This window comes from Neoarius graeffei, chromosome 15, assembly GCF_027579695.1.
Source record: "Neoarius graeffei isolate fNeoGra1 chromosome 15, fNeoGra1.pri, whole genome shotgun sequence".
In the NCBI taxonomy this organism is placed as follows: Eukaryota; Metazoa; Chordata; class Actinopteri; order Siluriformes; family Ariidae; genus Neoarius; species Neoarius graeffei.
In genome coordinates this window covers 1,294,191-1,317,624 of record NC_083583.1, presented here as the reverse complement: position 1 = coordinate 1,317,624, position 23,434 = coordinate 1,294,191, and the positions used below count along the sequence as shown (strand labels likewise).

General features: G+C 45.2%; 1 protein-coding gene across 1 annotated transcript in view; it reads left to right on the top strand.

Moving 5' to 3' along the window:
• The window catches only part of ric3a (RIC3 acetylcholine receptor chaperone a), a 25,055-nt gene extending 1,870 nt beyond the window's left edge, over positions 1–23,185 (top strand). Inside the window, exons 2-7 of the mRNA XM_060941894.1 lie at positions 13,145–13,353; positions 19,488–19,611; positions 21,814–21,904; positions 22,031–22,176; positions 22,377–22,574; positions 22,632–23,185. Coding sequence (XP_060797877.1) covers positions 13,145–13,353; positions 19,488–19,611; positions 21,814–21,904; positions 22,031–22,176; positions 22,377–22,574; positions 22,632–23,185 — 1,322 coding nt within the window. The remainder of the gene's footprint in view (positions 1–13,144; positions 13,354–19,487; positions 19,612–21,813; positions 21,905–22,030; positions 22,177–22,376; positions 22,575–22,631) is intronic.
• The last annotated feature ends 249 nt before the right edge of the window (positions 23,186–23,434 follow it).

The window sequence follows — 23,434 nt, the reverse complement described above, 5'->3', positions numbered from 1 at the left end:
ACCTAAAACATCATCAGATTTTCACACAAGTCCTAAAAGTAGATAAAGAGAACCCAGTTAAACAAATGAGACAAAAATATTAGACTTGGTCATTTATTTATTGAGGAAAATGATCCAATATTACATATCTGTGAGTGGCAAAAGTATGTGAACTTCTAGGATTAGCAGTTAATTTGAAGGTGAAATTAGAGTCAGGTGTTTCCAATCAATGGGATGACAATCAGGTGTGAGTGGGCACCAGTGATGGGAATAACGGCGTTAGAAATAAATGGCGTTACTAACGGCGTTACTTTTTTTAGTAACGAGTAATCCAACTAATTACTTTTTGCATCGTTATAACGCCGTTCCCGTTACTTACAATAAAATACTATGCGTTACTTTATTAACGCTGTTCTCATCTGGCACGCTGCTCATTCAGCCTTTCTTTACTCTGCTTTCGTGTGGGGCGGGGAGACACGACACACCGGCACAGTAAGCCAATCAGAGTAGATTTGGACAACATATGTAGGTAGGCCACGCCTACTGCACTACTGCGCACTCTTTCAATCGGAAGACCCAGCGATGGCGAGCGGTCAGCCCAGCACTGCGCTTTCACATTGGAAATACAGCCATTACTTTTCATTACTTGAAATAAAAGGCAAGAGTGTTTACGTGCAATGCACATTATGTCGAGGAACAAAGCGTTTGTCCTCGTCAGTGGCCAGTAATTAGTAACATAATTTTAATAACTACAAAAATATATTACATTTGATAGATGTCTTATCTCACATTGTCCCACAAAAATATTAATATAATGTAGATAACGTTACTAATTGGTTCTGTTAAGTGTCCATTTCAGTCATTAAACACATTTAACATTCACTTTTATTATGATTACACTAATTGAATTTGATTTTTTTTGAGGGGGAACAAAATGTAATGGAATAATTACTTTCCCTGGTAATTAGTTACTTTTATGACAAAGTAACTCCGTTACTAACTCAGTTACTTTTTGGGAAAAGTAACTAGTAACTATAACTAATTACTTTTTGAAAGTAACGTGCCCAACACTGGTGGGCACCCTGTTTTATTTAAAGAACAGGGATCTATCAAAGTCTGATCTTCACAACACATGTTTGTGGAAGTGTATCATGGCACAAACAAAGGAGATTTCTGAGGACCTCAGAAAAAGTGTTGATGATGCTCATCAGGCTGGAAAAGGTTACAAAACCATCTCTAAAGAGTTTGGACTCCACCAATCCACAGTCAGACAGATTGTGTACAAATGGAGGAAATTCAAGACCAATATTACCCTCCCCAGGAGTGGTCGACCAACAAAGATCACTCCAAGAGCAAGGCATGTAATAGTCGGCGAGGTCACAAAGGACCCCAGGTTAACTTCTAAGCAACTGAAGGCCTCTCTCACATTGGCTAATGTTAATGTTCATGAGTCCACCATCAGGAAAACACTGAACAACAATGGTGTGCATGGCAGGGTTTCAAGGAGAAAGCCACTGCTCTCCAAAAAGAACATTGCTGCTCGTCTGCAGTTTGCTAAAGATCACGTGGACAAGCCAGAAGGCTGTTGGAAAAATATTTTGTGGATGGATGAGACCAAAATAGAACTTTTTGGTTTAAATGAGAAGCGTTATGTTTGGAGAAAGGAAAACACTGCATTCCAGCATAAGAACCTTATCCCTTCTGTGAAACATGGTGGTGGTAGTATCATGGTTTGGGCCTGTTTTGCTGCATCTGGGCCAGGACAGCTTGCCATCATTAATGGAACAATGAATTCTGAATTATACCAGCAAATTCTAAAGGAAAATGTCAGGACATCTGTCCATGAACTGAATCTCAAGAGAAGGTGGGTCATGCAGCAAGACAACGACCCTAAGCACACAAGTCGTTCTACCAAAGAATGGTTAAAGAAGAATAAAGTGAATGTTTTGGAATGGCCAAGTCAAAGTCCTGACCTGAATCCAATGGAAATGTTGTGGAAGGACCTGAAGCGAGCAGTTCATGTGAGGAAACCCACCAACATCCCAGAGTTGAAGCTGTTCTGTACGGAGGAACGGGCTAAAATTCCTCCAAGCCAGTGTGCAGGACTGATCAACAGTTACCGGAAATGTTTAGTTGCAGTTATTGCTGCACAAGGGGGTCACACCAGATACTGAAAGCAAAGGGTCACATACTTTTGCCACTCACAGATATGTAATTTTGGATCATTTTCCTCAATAAATAAATGACCAAATCTAATATTTTTGTCTCATTTGTTTAACTGGGTTCTCTTCATCTACTTTTAGGACTTGTGTGAAAATCTGATTATGTTTTAGGTCATATTTATGCAGAAATATAGAAAATGTTAAAGGGTTCACAAACTTTCAGGCACCACTGTAGTTATGTTCAACTTCTACAGTAATTGAAAGTATAAATTTTGTTTTTCCTTATACAATTTTCTATTTATTCTAATGCAGATGATTTAATTTAGAATGACATTTTTAGGTTTCATGTTTTGGCTTTTTGTCAGTTAAGAATCATTGAATTTACTACAGGGGCTCAGAGTTGCATGTTGACCATTAAATTGGCTTGAATTTGTTAATCATGACAAGTTTTTTCTTGTGTGTTTGCTTGCTATTTTAGTACAATTTTTAAGTCAGAAAACCCCAGAACCCAGGAGCTTCGGGGGGCTTTGCCCCCCTTGTCCCCCCAAAAGGGCGCTGCCCTGGACCAGCTGGGGGCCTACGCTGCCCTGGACCAGCTGGGGGCCCAGACCCCCGGCTAAAATTTTCAGATAATTTCACCAGCCCCAAATCACATCCCTGGTTCAGTAAAAAACAGCAGAATAAAATGGAATAAAAGTTAAGTAAAATTTAAAACATGCAGAGACTGTAAAAGTTAAGTAAAGTTTAAAACATGTAAAGATGATATTTATCAGTTAGCAGAAAGCATCTGAGAACAGCTTGGTCTTTAGTCTAGATTTGAAGCTGCCAACAGCAGGAGCATTTTTGATGTCCTCTGGCAGTTGGTTCCATAGCTGCACTGCATAGTAGCTAAAAGCTGCTTCACCACACTTTGTTTTAACAACAGGTTTTACCAGTAAATTTTGCTGCTGCGATCTGGTAGATCTGATTGGGTTAGGCCGCTGCAACATATCAGAGAGGTAATTGGGCCCTGTGCCATTTAGAGATTTGTACACCAGCAGCAATGCTTTAAAGTCAATTCTGTAGCTTACGAGAAGCCAGTGAAGGGACCTTAGAATTGGAGTAATGTGCTCTGTTCTTTTTGTTCGTGTGAGAACCCTCGCCGCTGCATTTTGAACCAGCTGAAGTCGTTTGATGGTCTTTTTTGGCAGGCCTGTGAAAAGGCCATTGCAGTAGTCAACCCTACTAGAGATGAAGGCATGGACAAGTTTTTCCGGATCATTTTTTGACATAAGTCCTCTTAGTTTGCAAATGTTTTTTAGGTGATAAAATGCCGATTTAGTGATTGCTTTCATATGACTGTCAAAGTTTAGCTCGCTGTCAATGAAAACACCAAGATTTTTAACCATATCTTTTGTTTTAACCCCCTTTGTGTCAAGAATAGTAGTAATCCTGAGTCTTTCATCTTTTTTCCCAAATAGAATTGCTTCTGGGCGGCACGGTGGTGTAGTGGTTAGTGCTGTCGCCTCACAGCAAGAAGGTCCGGGTTCGAGCCCCGTGGCCGGTGAGGGCCTTTCTGTGTGGAGTTTGCATGTTCTCCCCATGTCCGCGTGGGTTTCCTCCGGGTGCTCCGGTTTCCCCCACAGTCCAAAGACATGCAGGTTAGGTTAACTGGTGACTCTAAATTGAGCGTAGGTGTGAATGTGAGTGTGAATGGTTGTCTGTGTCTATGTATCAGCCCTGTGATGACCTGGCGACTTGTCCAGGGTGAACCCCGCCTTTCGCCCGTAGTCAGCTGGGATAGGCTCCAGCTTGCCTGCGACTCTGTAGAACAGGATAAAGCGGCTAGAGATGATGAGATGAGATGAGAATTACTTCTGTTTTATCTGTGTTCAGCTGAAGAAAATTTTGTGACATCCAGTTGTTGATTTGGTCGATACACTGGTAGAGACATTCAAGGGGGGCATAATCATTAGGTGATAGAGAAAAACAAATTTGGGTGTCATCTGCATAGCAGTGATACAAAATTGAGTTGTTCTTGATCATTTGTCCAAGTGGGAGCATATAAAGGTTGAATAGTAATGGTCCAAGGATCGACCCCTGGGGGACACCACAGGTCAAGGACATCGATGTTGAGGTACAATTTCCCATGGTAACAAAGAAGCTTCTATCTTTTAAGTATGATTTTAACCAATTGATAACTTTACCAGTCAACCCAAAGCAATGTTCAAGTCGATATAGCAGTATGTTGTGATCAACAGTATCAAAAGCTGCACTGAGGTCCAGTAACACCAGGACCGATGTTTTGCCTGCATCAGTATTAAGACGTATGTCATTTACAACTTTAATCAGCGCTGTTTCAGTGCTGTGATTGGCACGAAATCCTGACTGAAAGTTATCAAAGCAGCTGTTTGATATCAAGAAGGCAGTTAATTGATTGAAGACAATTTTTTCAAGGATTTTCCCGATGAATGGTAGATTTGATATTGGCCTGTAGTTATTTAATACTGAAGCATCCAGATTATTCTTTTTAAGTAGGGGCTTTACAACGGCTTTTTTCAGGGACACAGGAACAATGCCAGTCTCTAGGGATGTATTTATGATCTGAAGCACATCTGTAATTATGAGGTGAAGAACAGACTTAAAAAAGTTGGTGGGCAGAATGTCCAATTCAGATGTTGAGGAACTGAGATTTTGTACAGTTTTTTCAAGAGTCTCATAATCAATTAAACAAAATTCTGACATTGTGTTGAAATTGTCTGTCTGTCACTGGCGATTGCAGCTTTTCAGTTATTTGCAACTGAGATATATTATGAGCAATATTCTGCCGTATTTTATCAATTTTACCTTTGAAGAAGCATGCAAACTCATTGCATTTATTAACTGAGAGAAGTTCAGGTGCTAATTGTGGTGGGGGATTAGTTAGCTTCTCTACTGTTGAAAATAGCACACGGGCATTGTTCATATTCCTGTTGATGATGTTGGAGAAGAAAGACTGTCTTGCTTTACCAATTTCATAATTATATTTACAAAGCATCTCTTTATGGATTTGATAATGGATGTGAAGTTTAGATTTGCGCCATTTTCTTTCAGTCTTTCTACATTCTCTCTTTAGCAGTTTAACAGCTGGGTATTGCTTCCATGGTGCTTTCTGCTTGTCATTGACTCTTTTGATTTTGAATGGAGCAATATCATCCATAATTTGGGTCATATTTAAATTAAAAATTTCCAGTAAGTCATCTACAGAGTCTGACATTTTAGTTGAGATCCGTGAGAGAGCTTGCTCAAAGAGAACATGTGTTGTCATTTATGACTCTCCTACCCATAGTCGTTGAGCTGCTCTGAATGTGAGGAGACATAGAAACATCAGAGAAAACACAGAAATGATCAGATAAGGCCAGGTCAACAACAGTCATAGAAACAGTAAGACCCTTTGCGATAACAAGGTCAAGGGTATGACCACGAGAGTGGGTCGGCCCCTGTACATGTTGTACTAGGTTGAAGTTGTCAATAAGTACAAGTAGTTCTCTGGCATAAGTGTTTTCAAGATTATCTACATGCAAGTTAAAATCCCCAGATATAATAAGACAGTCAAACTCTAAGCAAATGACTGACAACAGTTCATCAAACTCTTCCAGAAAAACTTTGGCTGAATGTCTCGGAGGCCTGTAAATAGTTAATAACAATATGTTAGGAGAGCATGTAACAAGTGCACATAAGTGTTCAAAGGATGTAAAATCACCAAGTGAGGATTGTTTACATTGAAAAGAGGCTTTGAATATATTTGCTATCCCTCCACCTTTCCCATGTCAGGTAGCACTCATGAAATTAAAATTTGGGGGAGCTGCTTCAATAAGGATGGTAGCACTCTTTGTTTGATCCAGCCATGTTTCAGTTAGAAGCAAAAAATCAAGATTGTGTTTGCAAATAAGATCATTAATTAAAAATGACTTGTTTGAAAGTGATCTAACATTCAGAAGAGCTAGCTTTACAGAAAGTCTAGAAGTAATATCCGCTTGGGCACTCTGATGTTGTTTTGAAACAGGAAGGAGACTAGACTGGTTTACCCCCTGGGTTAAATATGCTCTATGTTTTCTATTTCTTATCAACACAGGAATAGAGAATGGCATAGGCATACTGGGTCTCAGCCTGTTTTCAAAACTACACCCAGTGCAGGGACCCACAGCACATCATACAAGACTCTCCGTATATTCCATGAGGTTGGGAGGGGGAAGGAATGGAGATGTCATGTATTTTTTAGATGGTGAAAAAGATTGGTAGCCAGCTGAAAGTCCTGGGTGAACACAGTTCAGTCTGTTGGTTGATTTTTGATGAACTGGGTACACTGCTTGTCGCGAATGATTTGGGCTGGAAAAAGAGAGTGCAGCCATTGGCAGCAGTCTCTGCATACTTTCCATGCAGGGGGGAGACGGGGATGGTACAATGAAGTCAGAAGAGCAAGACTGAGATTGGGACTTTGGTGAGGTCTTTGTGAGTGTCTCCATGACTGTCTCCGTGGTGACTGTCTCCGTGACAGTCTCTGTGATACTTGCATGGGGTCGAGATGTGGATGATGCAATCTTTGCATGATTGTCTTTGGTCAGGTCCTCAATCTGGATGGGCGATGCAGAGATCTGTGGCTGCCCATTGTTAACAGCATGCTCACATTCTCCATGTGATTGTTGATGTCCTTGGCAGTCTGCCCCAGATGGCTGTGTGTCCTTGTTGAAGCATCTCTGCTGTGCTTGCATGGGTAGTTGTTTTGGCTTTGCAGAGGTTTTGTTGATATCTGTAACTGGGTCAGTCTGTGAACACTTATCAGCAGTTCTGCCCGATGTTGGCTGAGAAAAGAATGCATGCTGGAGAAGAGAGGCTGTAGTGATCAGCCAAAACTTTGGTCCCAATCCGGCTGAGTTCAGTGCTATTTGGCCTGAAGAATTCTCTGCGATTCCAGAAAAGGTTAAAATTGTTTATGAAGTTCATACCAAATAAAAAACAAGTTTTTCCAAGCCAGGGGTTAAGACTGAAGAGTCTAGTAAATGCAAAGCTTCCCCTTGCAGGGAGTGGGCCACTGATAAAAGATTGTATTCTAGTCTTATAAAAAAGTTTTCTGAAATCATCTTGGACAAACAGCTGTTCTCTGAAAACATCATTTGCTTCCACATGCACAACAATACATTTGATAGTTTTATGCTCGGACATGAGTTTCAAAATGCTGTCTTTGGTGTCAGAGATGGATGCATTTGGAAGGCAGCAAATAATCATCCTATGTCCTTTTAAATGTCTTACAGTGGAATCACCAAGAACAAGGGTTGTGGGATCAGGTGGTGTTACGGGCTGCTTTTTGCCTCTTCCCACAGCTCTTCGGCTGTGGTGCGATCTCTTTCTATGATGTGTTTGTCCGCCTGAAAATTCCGCTTCCACATCCCTGAGGCATTCAGATTTGTTCTGAAGCCTTATGGGCTGTGGATTTTCCATAGGACTGTAAATCCTATTGTAGTTTGTAGACCTGGCTCTATTTCTAATAGCATGGCTGTGGAGCATGGGTTGCATAGTATCAGAACGAACTGGTGTTGAGGTAATTACTCTTCTGTTTTTATTTTTGGGCCTGCCACCCATCGTCTGCCAGTTTTCTGTACTCAAATTTTGCTCTGTTAGATCGATGAATTCATCCACTCGATCTGCAATGCCATCGGCCTGTCAGGGTGCAATCTCTGCATTCTCAGCCACTGTTTCTGTACTCCTTTTGTGAGATACTCTCTTAGTTCTTCCATCTTTGGCAGGGCATCAATCTTTGATTCCAGGATGGAAATCCTCTGTTCTAGTTCTGTGCATTTTCTGCAGGATCTCCTGGATTTTTTGCCCCCTGGCATTTGAATGAATGAATGAACCCTTTATTGTCACTGTTACCAGTGAAAATGACCATCAACCTGTCCTTACAGAGGGGGAACAGGACAGGAAGACAGGGATAAAAGAAAAAGAAACACAGTAGTAACATGAGGAAAGATGAGGAAAAAAGAACCCCCCCCCACTATGCTCCTATCAGGAGTACAGTGTGGAAGCATTTACAAACCTCCGCACAAGCACACAATAACACAAGTACACTTTAAAACATGGGACTTGAGGGGGGGAAGGGGGGAAGGAGGGGGCAATCAGGGGTGGGGGTAAGGGGTAAGGGGGTAGGAGGGGAGGGGAGGAGGTAGAGGTAACCCAGCGCAAGCAAGGAGCCGTCCGCTCCTGCAGCCATGCAAGCGGGGCTGGTCATGCACCCGCTTGTCACACTGGGGGTGAAAAACGGTGACCGCGGAAAACTGGGGAAGGAATGTGAAGAATGCGAGAGTGTCTCCCAGCAGTGAACTTCTGGGGGAAATGTTTGCCCAGCAACGGCCTTGATCGAGGCCAGTGCTGTTCAGGGAGCCGAATGTCGATAAGATAGAGATTGTTTGGTCTTTCGAACAGACTCAGTCTTTACACATCCACACCACTCATCCATATCTGTCCATTTTGTCCATATCTGTCCATTTCTGTCCATTTCTGTTCAATTCAATTCCATTTGGTCTCCTAAATACTTATTCCTTGCAAATCCGAAAGCGTCTCCAAGATGACAACCATGTTGTGGTTCAAGTTCTGCCACAGTCTGAGTGCCGACAGCTTTGCCCACCACTCAATCATATCGGGCAGCTTTGTGGGGCTTTGAACAGCTGTCACCATTGTCTGATTTCCTCGATATACCAGAGCAATGCCTAATCCAATCAGCAAAAGTCTGATAATCATGGTTCTGAATAGGTAGATATCTCCAATGTCCTCCACAGACATTCCGGCAGGACAGGTGGGTTCCCCCGAACCCAGAAACTATGTCAATTTCGTTAGGAGACCAGTTTATCAAATCCATGCTTTTTTAGTTTAGAAATTCAATGCGGAGAGAGTCTCTCAAAAAAAAAGTATAGGCAGACGAGACGAAACAAAGAGCACAAGCAGGAAAAAAGGAGAGGAGAGGAGAGCAGAGAAATGCGACCACTTTCCGTGAGAGCACGGAGAAGAAATTTTGTTTTAATCCAATGTCAAGATGATTTGCTGTTCGGTTGTTGCCAGTTTTTTTTATTTTAGCCTCTCAAGCAAATAACCACTGAAGTTTCCCGTTCAGTGTTCTTACTATCTAAGCTAACTTATCTTGTAAAGGTGAAAAATAAAATGAAGAAATAGTGGAAATTAGGTGAAAAAGTAAAAAATTAAAGAGCAAGCAGGAGCAAAGCAAAGAAGCGTCTTACTCACTTGAGTAGGCAAAGCAAAAAAAGAGCTAAAATGGAGACAAGGGCCAAGTGGAAAACCAGGCAGTGGTGGAGTGAGGCACAGACAGGATATCAGAGGGATACAAACAGCCTTTCAGCCAACGATCCGGCGTCAGTGTGGAGAGGCCTGAAGAACATCACCAACTACAGGAGACCATCCCCCAACACTGCAATGCACCATCAACTGGCTGATGAGTTGAATGTGTTCTACTGCAGATTTGACACATTCACACCTCTCCCCCCCTCAGACATTAAAGACCCATTTACACCCCCTGCTATTCTGCCTCCTCTCGCCTCTGACCCCACACCAGCACTCAAGATCTGTGAAGAGGATGTTTGTCAGCATTTTCGCAGACAGAAGATCAGGAAGGTACCCAGCCCAGATGGTGTGTCACCCTCCTGTCTGAAGGTCTGTGGTGATCAGCTGGCCCCCATCTTCACCCAGATCTTTAATAGATCCCTGGAGCTGTGTGAAGTCCCCTCATGCTTCAAACGCTCCACAATAATCCCGGTTCCCAAGAAAACCACCATCACAGGACTGAATGACTACAGGCCTGTAGCCCTCACATCTGTAGTCATGAAGTCCTTTGAGAGACTGGTGTTGTCACACCTGAAGGACATCACAGACCCCCTGCTGGACCCCCTGCAGTTTGCCTACCGGGCAAACAGGTCAGCAGATCATGCAATCAATATGGGACTTCACTACATCCTGCAACACCTTGACTTTGCAGGGACATATGCCAGGATCCTGTTTGTGGATTTCAGTTCGGCGTTCAACACCATCATTCTAGACATCCTCCACACCAAGCTCACCCAGCTCACTGTGCCCTCCTCCACCTGTCAGTGGATTATAAACTTCCTGACTGACAGGAAGCAGCAGGTGAGGCTAGGGAGCATCACATCCAGCACTCGGACTATCAGCACTGGTGCCCCCCAGGGGTGTGTGCTCTCCCCACTGCTATTCTCCCTTTACACCAACGACTGCACCTCAAGAGACCCATCTGTTAAACTCCTGAAATTTGCAGACGACACAACGGTCATCAGCCTCATCCGAGACAGTGATGAGTTTGCATACAGACGGGAGGTTGAACGGCTGGTCTGTTGGTGCGGTCAGAACAATCTGGGGCTGAACATGCTCAAAACTGTGGAGATGGCAGTTGGTTTTAGGAGGAGCCCCCCCACTCTGCTGCCCATCACCATCACCAACAACACTGTGACTGCTGTTGAAACCTTCAGGTTTCTGGGTTCCACAATCTCCTGGGACCTGAAGTGGGAGACCAACACAGTCACCATCATCAAAAAGGCCCAGCAGAGGCTGTACTTTCTGCGCCAGCTCAGGAAGCTCAACCTGTCTAAGGAGCTGCTGACACAATTCTACTCTGCCATCATTCAGTCTGTTCTCTGCTCTTCCATCACTGTTTGGTTTGGATCGGTCACCAAGCAGGACAAGAACAGACTGCAATGGACAATAAGGTCTGCAGAGAAAATTATTGGTGTCAGCCTGCCCTCCATCCAAGACCTGTACCTGTCCAGAGTCAGGAAACGGGCAGGTAACATCTCTGCAGACCCATCACACCCTCATCACAAACTGTTTAAACTTCTCCCCTCTGGGAGACGCTACAGATCACTGTACGCAAAAACAACCAGACACAAGAACAGTTTTTTCCCCTCAGGCTGTCTCTGTGATGAACAGCTAAAACCGGACTCAAATATCAGTAACCTCAACTGTGAAATATCTGCACACTCATACCGTGATTCTGTGCACACTGTATATTTATATTTACTAAGTCATCCTTGCACTATGCACCATTTTGCACCAAAAGATAAAAAAAAATATATATATATATATATATATATATATATATATATATATATATATATATATCCTTGTCCATACATATTTACCCTTCTACATGTACATAGCTTTTTGTTTTGTTTTTGTCTACGCTTTTTATCTGTTTGTACTAAGAGAGCTAAGTGAAACCGGAGTCAAATTGCTCATGTGTGTTCACATACCTGGCAATAAAAGTGATTCTGATTCTGATACAATACTCACAGTCCAAAAACACAAAAAGTGTCAAAACCAGAAAAGTGACACAAAATACAAGGCTTTCACAAAGTCTGTGTGTTATTCAGAGTCCTTATATAAATGTCTGTGCTGTGATTGAGCTCTAATCAGGAACAGGTGCATGGGGATTAGTTCTATTGCTGCTGTGTGTGGCCGTGACAGATGAAACCAGACAGCTGTGTGACGTACGGAGTGTGATATTGGATGGTAACTCTACAGTAGTGGTGTAAAGTGAAAGCGCTGGTTCACTGCTGTCCCCCAGGCACCCAGCAGAGTCACACCATAATAAATGTGCTGGTGTTGTTGCTGGCGCAGGGCATGCGGCGTCAAAGAAAGCAGTAAATATGTATCGTAACTGCGATGTGAATCTCGTTATTGGTCTCACTGTCACAAGACAATGCAGTGATTTATTGAGGTGAAAAACATGACACGACACAATTCGATGGTTCATTCATGGTGCTGTAATATTATTATTCTATTCAGGGGGATTTTGTGCTCTTGGAGATATTTTGCTCATAAATTCATCAGAAGCTCCACTTTTAGAAAGTGAATGGATATATTTATGTGTGTGTGTAAAAATACTACTATACCAGTGTATAATGTAGTCAAGACTGCACAGTTCTTTACAGTGATGTTGTAGAACTAGTTAAGGTGGGTGGAGCACAGAAGCACGGCAGGCCAGAACTGAGTTCACCAAAACCCTTTTATTTTAGCTTTTCAGCTTTCCACTTATTCTCCCGCACACACACGCACACGCACACACACACACACACACACACACACACACACACACACACACACACAAGTGTCCAGGTTGAGGAGAGAGCTCCCTTCCTCTGCTCTCCCTCTCCTCTTATAGGGCGTAGTCACTGGGGAAGACACACAGACACAGGTTAATTCCTGTCAGGTGCAGTGATTCTGCCACTTACCTTCCCTGACTCCGCCCTCCATTCACAGACCAACGCTTGACCACGCCCCCACTGCCACAGATGTGTTTAGCTGTTCTGGTAAATACAGTCATATGAACGCTTGTTAAATTCCCTTCTGGTCTCAGTTTCATCAGAACTTAAACCTAAATAAATAATATTTAAAATACATGCTGGTTAAAGTTCAGAAGTGATGTAAAAAGGAAAACACCACGCAGTGCAGTGTGTCATTACCCGTTTCTCTTTTTGGAAACCAACAGAGAAAATATTTTTAAAATATATTACGGGGAAAATATTACTATTAAATATAACTGTTAGTATGTTATTATATATAACCCCCACCCCCCAAGTAAATTCCAGAAGAGTTTTATGCTAATAGATGTATTCATAATAGAAACGTAAATAAAGTATAGCAGTGTAGTGTGTGTATGTACACAGTGACGCTTCCTCAGACACCAAGCAGTACATTTGTTCTGAGTGTTTCAGAATGTTTGGGTTTTTTGTTTGTTTGGTTTTTTTTTACTTTTTGCTCCAAGAAAATTTGTTTTAATAAATCAGGTATTTCTTGGAGGTACTTTTTACAGATTCATTTAAGATTTATAATCATTTACTGTTGCAGTAAAACCTCAGGATCAGGACTAAAGTGGAAAGAAATGTCACTGAGGAGTTTTATAAGTTTTTGGTGCAGAGAGAAATTTCAGCCTTGAACATAACTTTTAGGTTTTGTTTTGTTTTTTCCAGCAGTTGGTCCTGGAAGTCTTCCTGTTCTAAGATACGGCTGTGGTGCATCATCAGAAGATGACCAGTGGATGCCTGACTCACTTTATCCAAGTCAGAACTCCAAGACCTTTTCCCAAAAGAAGACTTTTCAGAAACCCACACTAATCGCTCAAGTCACTCCTGCTTATGGCTTTGGAATTTTCCTCTACATCATCTATATATTCTATAAGGTATATAAAATGTATTTTTATAATGAGGGCCACTGATAGGTTTGGGTGGTACTACGGTATATTTAGAAAGCCCAGCTGTATGATTTTCAATACCATCAAAAATAGAAATGTGGCAGCGGGGGCGTGGTCAAGCGCCGGTCTGTGACAGGAGGGCGGAGTCAGGGAAGGTGAGTGGCAGAATCACTACACCTGAGAGTAATTAACCTGTGTTTGTGTGTCTTCCCAGTGACCGCGCCCTATATAGGGAGGGAGAGCAGAGAGCAGAGGAGCTCTTCCCTGAACAGACACCTGTTGTGTGTGTGTGTCTGTCTGAGCGGATGTTATGCTGAAAAGTGTGACAATAAATACTAAACTGGAACTTGATCTCTGTCCTGCCGTCCTCTGTGCTCCACCCACCTGCTCCGAACTGCCACAGTGGTGCTGAAACCCGGGACCTGGAGCACAGCAACCTCACAGCCCCATGGAGTCCTCCCCACTCGCTGAACTGATCCACGCCCTCGCCACGGCCCAGCAAAGCCAGCACCAGGCGCTACTCACCCTCCGAAAGGAGCAAGAAGAGCGGTTCGAGGCCCTGGTGTTGGCCCAACAAGAAGATCGACAGGTGTTCCGGCACCTCCTCGCGTCGGCGGGGCCCACCAGCAGTCCTACCGCGGGCCCATCTCCCCTCACCGTCACCAAGATGGGCCCGCAGGACGACCCCGAGGCGTTCATCACGCTCTTTGAGCAAGTCGCCGAAGCCTCGGGGTGGCCGATGGAGCAGCGCGCGGCGTGCCTCCTCCCCCTGCTCACGGGAGAAGCACAGCTGGCCGCGCTACAGCTCCCCGCCGACCGCCAGCTGGCCTACGCGGACCTCCGCCGGGCCGTCCTTCAGCGCGTGGGGCGCACTCCGGAATAGCAGCGCCAGCGCTTCCGCGCGCTGCGCTTGGAGGAAGTCGGCCGGCCGTTCGCGTTTGGCCAGCAGCTCCGGGACGCCTGCTGGCGGTGGCTGAGGGCCAACAACCGCGATGCCAAAGGAATCCTCGACCAGGTGGCGCTGGAACAGTTCGTCGCTCGCTTGCCAGCAGGAACTGCGGAGTGGGTCCGGTGCCACCGCCCGGCGTCGCTGGATCAAGCAGTCAAGCTGGCAGAGGACCATTTGGCGGCTGTCCCGGCGGCAGGGCAGCAGATGGCATCTTCTCTTCTCTCCTCTTCTCTCTCTCTCTCTCTCTCTCTCTCTCCCTCCTCCTGTGTCCCGTCCTCGCCCCATTCCCCCTCCGCGGAGGCGGGGGCCGGCACCACCCCAGCCGGCCCGCCGTACCCGCGGTGCCCTCCCATTTCTCCCTTCTGTGTCTGTCTCTCCCTCACCTCAGGTGAGTGAGCCCCAGATCACCGGTGCAGAGGGAAAGCCCGAGCCGGTTTGCTGGCGCTGTGGGGAGCCGGGCCACCTTCAACAGCAGTGCACGGCAATGGAAGTGGGCGCGGTGGTTCGGATCCCCGATGCGCCAGAGGCCGCCCTCGATCGGGCCGGAGCGTATCGCATACCAGTGAGTATCCAAGGGGCTACATATCAGGCATTGGTGGATTCTGGTTGTAATCAGACCTCAATTCGCCAAAGCCTGGTTCAAAACGAGGCATTGGGGGGAGCAAAAGGGGTGAAGGTGTTGTGTGTGCACGGGGATGTTCACAGCTACCCTTTGGTGTCGGTCCACATTATTTTCAGAGGGGAAAAATTTATAGTGAAGGCGGCGGTTAATCCCCGCCTTACCGACTCTCTAATTTTGGGGACTGATTGGCCAGGATTTCGGGGTTTAATGACACACCTAATAAAGAGTGGGTCCTGCCATTAACAGGGGGAGGTCCCGGTGCCGCTTTGGTGGGAGCAGCTGTCGCAGAGCCATCTACGTCATCTCCGCGTCAGAGTGAGGAGCCGCCGGCTTCTCCTCTCTCTATTGGGGAATCCCTCACGGATTTCCCATTAGAACAATCGCGAGACGAGACTCTGCGACATGCGTTTGACCAAGTGAGAGTAATCGATGGTCAAACGCTCCAGCCGAACGCCGCCCCGTCCTTCCCCTACTTCGCAATTATGAAGGATAGGTTATACCGAGTGACGCAGGACACTCAAACTAAAGAGCATGTCACGCAGCTTTTAATTCCGAAGAGCCGCCGGGAATTGGTATTCCAGGCGGCTCACTTTAATCCCATGGCTGGACACTTAGGGCAGGATAAAACACTAGCCCGAATAATGGCCTGATTCTATTGGCTGGGTATTCGCGGCGATGTTCGTAGGTGGTGTACGGCATGCCGCGAATGCCAGTTAGTAAATCCAGCGGCCATTCCAAAAGCGCCTTTGCACCCTCTTCCATGAATCGAGACCCTGTTTGAGCAAATTGGGATGAATCTCGTCGGGCCATTAGATCAGTCAGCACGAGGGTATCGCTTTATATTAGTTCTGGTGGACTATGCAACGCGATACCCGGAAGCAGTGCCTCTGCGCAATATCTCAGCACGCAGTATTGCAGAGGCGCTCTTCCGCGTCATCTCCCGACTTGGAATCCCGAAAGAGATTCTGACTGATCAAGGCACTACGTTTATGTCACGGACACTGCACGAACTGTATGGGTTATTGGGGATTAAGCCGATCTGCACCAGTGTGTATCACCCATAAACGGATGGTTTAGTAGAACGGTTCAACCGCACCCTCAAAAATATTATTAAAAAATTCGTAAGTGAGGACGCACGTAATTGGGATAAGTGGCTCGAACCCTTGCTGTTCTCAGTGCGAGAGGTCCCCCAAGCCTCCACGGGGTTTTCCCCGTTCGAATTATTATATGGGCGTAAGCCATGCGGCATCCTAGATGTGCTGCAGGAAAATTGGGAGGAGGGACCTTCACAAAGCAAAAATGAAATTCAGTACGTTATGGACCTGCACGCAAAACTCCACATGCTCACTCACCTAACTCAGGAGAATTTGCGGCAGGCCCAGGAACGGCAAACCTGCCTGTACAACAAGGGTACGCGCCTTAGAGAGTTCACTCCGGGAGATAAAGTACTCGTACTGCTGCCCACGTCGAGCTCCAAATTGATCGCCAAGTGGCAAGGACCCTTTGAGGTCACATGGCGAGTCGGGGACGTCGACTATGAGGTGAGGCGAACGGACAGGGGTGGGGCGCTACAGATTTACCACCTCAATCTGCTTAAACTCTGGAACGAGGAGGTCCCCGTGGCGTTGGTGTCGGTGGTTCCGGAGAAGGCGGAGCTGGGGCCAGAGGTTCAAAAAGGGACATTGGCATCACGTACCTCTCCGGTCCCCTGTGGAGACCACCTCTCCCCGACCCAACTCACGGAGGTCGCCCAGTTGCAGACCGAGTTTTCGGATGTGTTCTCGCCCCTGCCCGGTCACACTAACCTCATAGAGCACCACATTGAGATGCCCCTGGGGGTGGTAGTGCGTAGCCGCCCTTACAGGCTACCTGAACACAAAAAAAAGGTGGTTCGGGAAGAACTTCAGACCATGCTTGAAATGGGCATCGTCGAGGAGTCCCACAGTGACTGGAGCAGCCCGGTGGTCTTGGTACCCAAGGCCGACGGGTCGGTCCGGTTCTGTGTAGACTATAGGAAAGTCAACGCGGTGTCTAAATTTGACGCGTACCCAATGCCTCGTATTGACGAGCTGCTCGATCGACTAGCCACGGCTCACTTTTATTCGACACTGGATTTGACGAAGGGATATTGGCAGATCCCCTTGACTCCACTATCCCGAGAAAAAACGGCCTTTTCCACACCGTTTGGGTTACACCAATTCGTCACACTTCCGTTTGGGCTGTTTGGGGCGCCCGCTATGTTTCAGCGGCTGATGGACCGGGTCCTCCGCCCCCACGCCACCTATGCGGCCGCCTATCTTGATGACATCATCATATATAGTAATGACTGGCCGAGGCACTTGGAACACCTAAGGGCCGTCCTTAGGTCGCTGAGGTGAGCAGGTCTCACAGCCAACCCAAAGAAGTGTGCGATTGGGCGGGTGGAAGTACGGTATCTGGGCTTCCACTTGGGCAACGGGCAGGTGCGTCCCCAAATTAACAAGACCGCAGCAATTGCGGCCTGCCCGAGGCCCAAGACCAAAAAGGGGGTGAGACAGTTCCTGGGGCTGGCTGGCTATTATCGTAGGTTTATACCTAATTATTTGGACGTCACCAGCCCGCTGATTGATCTCACTAAAAAGGGGGCACCAGATCGGGTCCAGTGGACGGAGCAATGCCAGCGGGCTTTCTCAGAGGTAAAGGCTGCACTGTGTGGGGGGCCACTTCTACACTCCCCTGACTTTTCTCTCCCCTTTATGTTGCAGACCGATGCGTCGGACAGAGGGCTGGGGGCGGTTTTGTCCCAGGAGGTGGAGGGGGAGGACCGCCCCGTCCTGTATATCAGCAGGAAGCTGTCGGTGCGTGAGGGGCACTACAGCACCATAGAGAAAGAGTGTCTGGCCATCAAGTGGGCGGTCCTCACCCTCCAGTACTACCTGCTGGGGCGCCCTTTCACCCTCTGTTCGGACCACGCGCCCCTCCAGTGGCTCCACCGCATGAAAGATGCCAACGCGCGGATCACCCGTTGGTATCTGGCACTCCAACCCTTTAATTTCAAGGTGGTCCACAGGCCGGGGGCGCAGATGGTCGTGGCGGACTTCCTCTCCCGCCAAGGGGGGGGGGGAGTTGGCTGCAGGCCGGACAGCCGCCCGGCCTGAGTCGGGCGGTGGGGGTATGTGGCAGCGGGGGCGTGGTCAAGCGCCGGTCTGTGACAGGAGGGCGGAGTCAGGGAAGGTGAGTGGCAGAATCACTACACCTGAGAGCAATTAACCTGTGTTTGTGTGTCTTCCCAGTGACCGCGCCCTATATAGGGAGGGAGAGCAGAGAGCAGAGGAGCTCTTCCCTGAACAGACACCCGTCGTGTGTGTGTGTGTCTGTCTGAGCGGATGTTATGCTGAAAAGTGTGACAATAAATACTAAATTGGAACTTGATCTCTGTCCTGCCGTCCTCTGTGCTCCACCCACCTGCTCCGAACTCCCACAAGAAATAAACCACGGTGGTAATTGAGCGTTCGAAATGTGTAGCCGTCACGGGAGGGTGAGACAACCAGCTAGCTTTAGCTTTACAGTGACTTCGGTTCATTTCAGCTTTTTAAACATCAAATAACTTCTGGACCATTGTCCATTTTTGTTATTTTCTAGAGAAACGTGACACTGTGATTGTCTCCATAACCTCGTAACTCATTTTATGGCCACGATTTTCTCCAACTTTGATAAAAATTAAACTCTGGGAATCTGAAAAAAAATTCATTCAGCCATGAGTGCAGAGACAGTTGCATCAGTGGTGTTTTATTGGACCGTGTTTTGGTTTCACTCGGAAAAAAAAGACATTAGTCACATTTTAGAAAGTAGAAACTGAGTCAAAAGAATTTTTGAGGTGCAGCTACCAGATGAGTACTGTGTTTACAGGTGTGTTCTTGTGTTACTTTATGTTCTCAAACCGGGCCTCATTCTGCACAGCTGTCAGTGAGAGGCTCAACAGGAAGTGCTCAAAAGGAAGTGGCCCCAATCCGGCTTCACTGCTCTCCATTCAAACCCTTTGGAGTGGCTCCGTCTCCTCTTTTTATTGTCTATGAAATAAACAAAGGATGATGTTTTTAACTCTTCAGCAAGGCAACGATTTACTTGCTGTCCTACATCACCAGACTTTCTGGGGGGGGGTGTCCCCAAACTCTATAATTCTCCTCCTCAATCTCTCTGTGACTGCTGGTCATTCTCAATTTTCAAATCTCAATTGAAGAGTTATCTTCTCCACAAATGTTTCTCTTCCATTCTGACTGCCCAGTCCCCCCACCCCCACCCCTACTGTTAAGTGACCTTGGGACTGTGAAAAATACTATAGAAATTCATCATCATCATCAGGTGACGGTGTGTGTTTTTAAATGCCATCGTGTTCCATGTACTCCAGTGAAACATCAGGACTGTGTGAAGAAACAGACACCACCCAAACGGAACCACAGCTATGTACTAATGTTCAGAAAGCCGATTTTGTAGTCATGATCCATTCTTATTGTCTTTGTGAATTTTCTGTGGCTTCTTTGTAAACAAAACTTTGCTTTATTTCCTCTACAGCTTACACAAAATGACCCATCTACAACACACCACTGTAGCTTCTCCATCCCGCGACCTGAACACACAGCACAGGAGCTGCGTAAGTTTAACCGTTTACTGGGAAATATACTGCAAAATGAGGAAAGTGAAATCCAGGATGATGGACATGGACAAAAACCATCGACTCACATCATTTGAGAAACTGCTTACCTTTAAACTAACAAAAAAAAAAGATCTCCATAAATATGCCACAGTGTGGTGGAGATGAACACAAGGGCAGGATTTTAATTAAACAAAGAATAAACTGAACAAAATAATAATCATACAGAGCGAGAGCTAAAGACCACATGGCACCAAACACACAACAGTCAGAGTTTAAACGGGAACAATAATCAACAGGAAACACGGGGCATGTGATTAAAGGGGCATGTGACAGGGTCATGTGATCTGTAGTAGGCTGATGGGGCTGTTGGGTAACGAAGACCAGAGTGGCCCAAACCAGCACTGACGTGACACACCCCTTTTAAAATGTTAGTATTTTCTATTTTAAAAAAGTAAACAGTTTTGACCGTTTAATTTTATTCATTTTAATGAAACAAATCATCGTGGTTTTAAATTTTGGGTTAAAAATTTAAGCAGACAAGAAAAAAAAATATCACCACCTTATATTCAGGTCATGATGAAAATGAATGTTGTGGAAAATCTGGACTGTGCAGTTGATGAAATTTTACAGCCCTTAATAATATTTAAAATACACACAGACTAATTGTAATCCTAAATAAATTGTGTTGGTTTCTAGAAGCAATGTTTTTGACCAAATAATCAGCTGTAAAATTCCATCATTGTCCAACACAAAGCAGCTGCTTGGTGACCTGCACAAGTCAGGGAATGAACTTCACCAGGAAGATCATCTTCAGCATCGCAGGAGCACTGTTGTTATTTTTATTTCCTCATTAACCTCCTGATGGTGTTGATATTGCACATGATGAGGCTGATTAAGATCTTCTTACAGCCTGGAGGGAGTTTTATTCTGGTGTTAAACCCAGATTATAAAATCATGAGCAGCTCAGCAGCTGCCGATACCAGTGAAGTGCAGATCTTTAGGATAAGAACTGAGCTCCTTTTAACAGATGCACAAAATGGATGAATGTGTTATTTTACATCACATGCCTCTTTTCCACCAGGGCAGTTCCAGGGCCAGTGCCTTATCTTGAACCGGTTCTTCACTTTTCAACAGCCATAGAACTGGCTCTCAGCCAGGAAAACTGGTTCAAGAGTGGCACTAAATTTTTGAGGGTCTAGAACCAAGAACCTCCTATATCAGAGGCGAGGGATGGGATTATCATGGCCAACAAGACCAGATAAAACGTCGTGACAACCATATTTAAAAAAAAACAAAGCTAGTGTAGAATTTATTCTCACTAATCCAGAGAAGAAGAAGAAAAAGAGATGATATTGTCTGCCGTTGTTGTTGTTGTGCTTGGTGCTAGGCAAGGCAAGGCAAGTTTATTTATATAGCACATTTCATACACAATGGCAGTTCAATGTGCTTTACAGAAGTAAAAACAAAAACAGTAAACAATAGAGAAATAAAATTACATAAAATAATTTTATTTTTATTCTAAAACAATTAATTAAAAGAATTAAAAGAAAATAATAAGAATTAAACAATAGCAAAAATAAAATAATAAAATGAAGTAGTAGTTCAAATAAGATGAGAAAGAAAAAAAACAGCAGAATAGAATAAAGAATAAAATAGGATAAAGTTAAAGTAAATTTAAAACATGCAGAGAAGTAAAGATTATAAAGAATGTAAAGAAGACAATATTAATTATTTAACAGAAAGCATCTGAAAACAGCTTGGTCTTTAACCTAGATTTGAAGCTGCCAACAGCAGGAGCATTTTTAATGTCCTCTGGGAGTTGGTTCCATAGCTGTACTGCATAGTAGCTAAAAGCTGCTTCACCACACTTTATTTTAACAACTGGTTTTAATAGTAAATTTTTCTGTTTTGATCTGGTAGATCTGATTGGGTTAGGCTGCTGCAACATATCAGAGAGGTAATTGGGCCCTGTACCATTTTGGGCCCTGTACCATAGTGACATTAGCAGTGGGTCTAGCGGCTGTGAAAGTGGAGACGTACATTCTGATGTAAAGATGTAGCTCTATGGTGCTTCTCTAGCTCATGGAAAAGCAAACCAGTTCTTAGAAAGTTCACATGTTGAACCAGCTCTGAACCAGCACTAGCACCAGCCCAGAACTAGCACTTGGTTCACTTTGGCAGAAAAGGGGTAAGGGTCGTGAACCTCAGTACATCTGTAAACACTTGCGTAACTGTTGATTCCAGCTGAAGATGAGATGGCTCAGCTACAGACCAGATTAAAGCAGATGGAAGTCCAGAGGGAGAGAACACCAAAATCTGTCCAACATCCTACAAGGTAAAAAACCCAAACTTCTCACCTGAGTGTTCTCAGAGTTCACAGAAGAACAGCTTCATCCTCATAACCAACTCACTGAGTACCAGAACACAGCTCATAATGATACGTGTGTTGTCCTGGTTACAGATGTCGTGAGTACAGAAGTGGACGGGAGGAGATAAAAGTCCAGAACCTGAGGAAGATCACGCACATGTTAGTGGAGGGACGGCTGCTGGAAGACGTCACCCCTGAGGTGGAAGCTGAGGAAACCTCATATTCTGCAGACTGGGAAGGTAAAACATCACCTACTGAGCTGTTTAAACTCCTAATGTCATTTTCCCTGTGAAGGTTCTTATTCTGAATCCAGGATCCCTGCTTAACGTGACCGAACTAGTCTGGAGAGCATCTGAAGAGCCTCCATTTCTCATGAAAGTCTCAAATGATTTGAAAGACATTCTTATGCATGTGCAATTTTGTTCTTTGTCCTCCTCAGGTTATCCAGAGGAGACCTTTCCTCAGTATGAGGTGCCGCTTTACAGGCATCGATATCCAAGTGTCATCTTTGAGGAGCCATATGGAGATGTTCCTACACCTGAGGAAGTGGCTGAAAGAATGGAGAGAGAAGAAGAGGATGAAAAGAATGAAGAAAGGACAGAAGAAGTGAAAGATGAGTCCAGTGAAGATGAAGATGGTCCTCAAGGGATGAAGGATGATGATGAACTCAAACAGGCACAATACGAAAAAGAAGAAGAAACAGATGATAATGAAGGTGATGCTGATGAAGAAGATTATAACCAGGATGAAGAGGAAGAGGAGGAAGTTGGTGAAGACCAACCTGGTCTGGCTCAAAGTTCTGCTGATGAAGAGGAGATGCCAAATTCACCAGGAAATCAGAATGAAGGAGAAACACCCAGCAGGAGAAAACAGATCACATTCAGTCATCACAGGCACGTCTTCCATTATCCACAAGGAGGCGCTGTTGGCTGCAGTTATGAAGATGAGGAGGTGGAGGAAGACGCTCCTGAAGAGGATGATGATGATGATGAGCAGGAAGATAAACAGAATGAAGATAATGATCTGAAGCAGATGGAGATGGAGAGTGAGGAGGATGACCCGCTGATGGAGGCTGAGCGTCTGGGCTTCAGCACTCAATTCACATGTGATCCTGAAGAACAGGAAATTGATCTAATTGACTTCCTTCTCACATACAAGCCTGAAGCTTTGATTAATTCCAACCAATCAGGAGTAGCCGAAGCTCCAGGGCTCAGGATGCGCTACAAGAACCAGAAGAAGGAAATCTGACCTACTCTGTCGTCACTGTCCGGACCAAATCCATCTTTATTTATGGAATCCAGGCTTTAGTATGGTGGCTGGGAAGGAAAAAACAAAATTACAAAATGTGAAACACTTTTACATTTTATAAAACAAAATTACATTAGCGGGCGGCACGGTGGTGTAGTGGTTAGCGCTGTCGCCTCACAGCAAGAAGGTCTGGGTTCGAGCCCCGTGGCCGGCGAGGGCCTTTCTGTGCGGAGTTTGCATGTTCTCCCC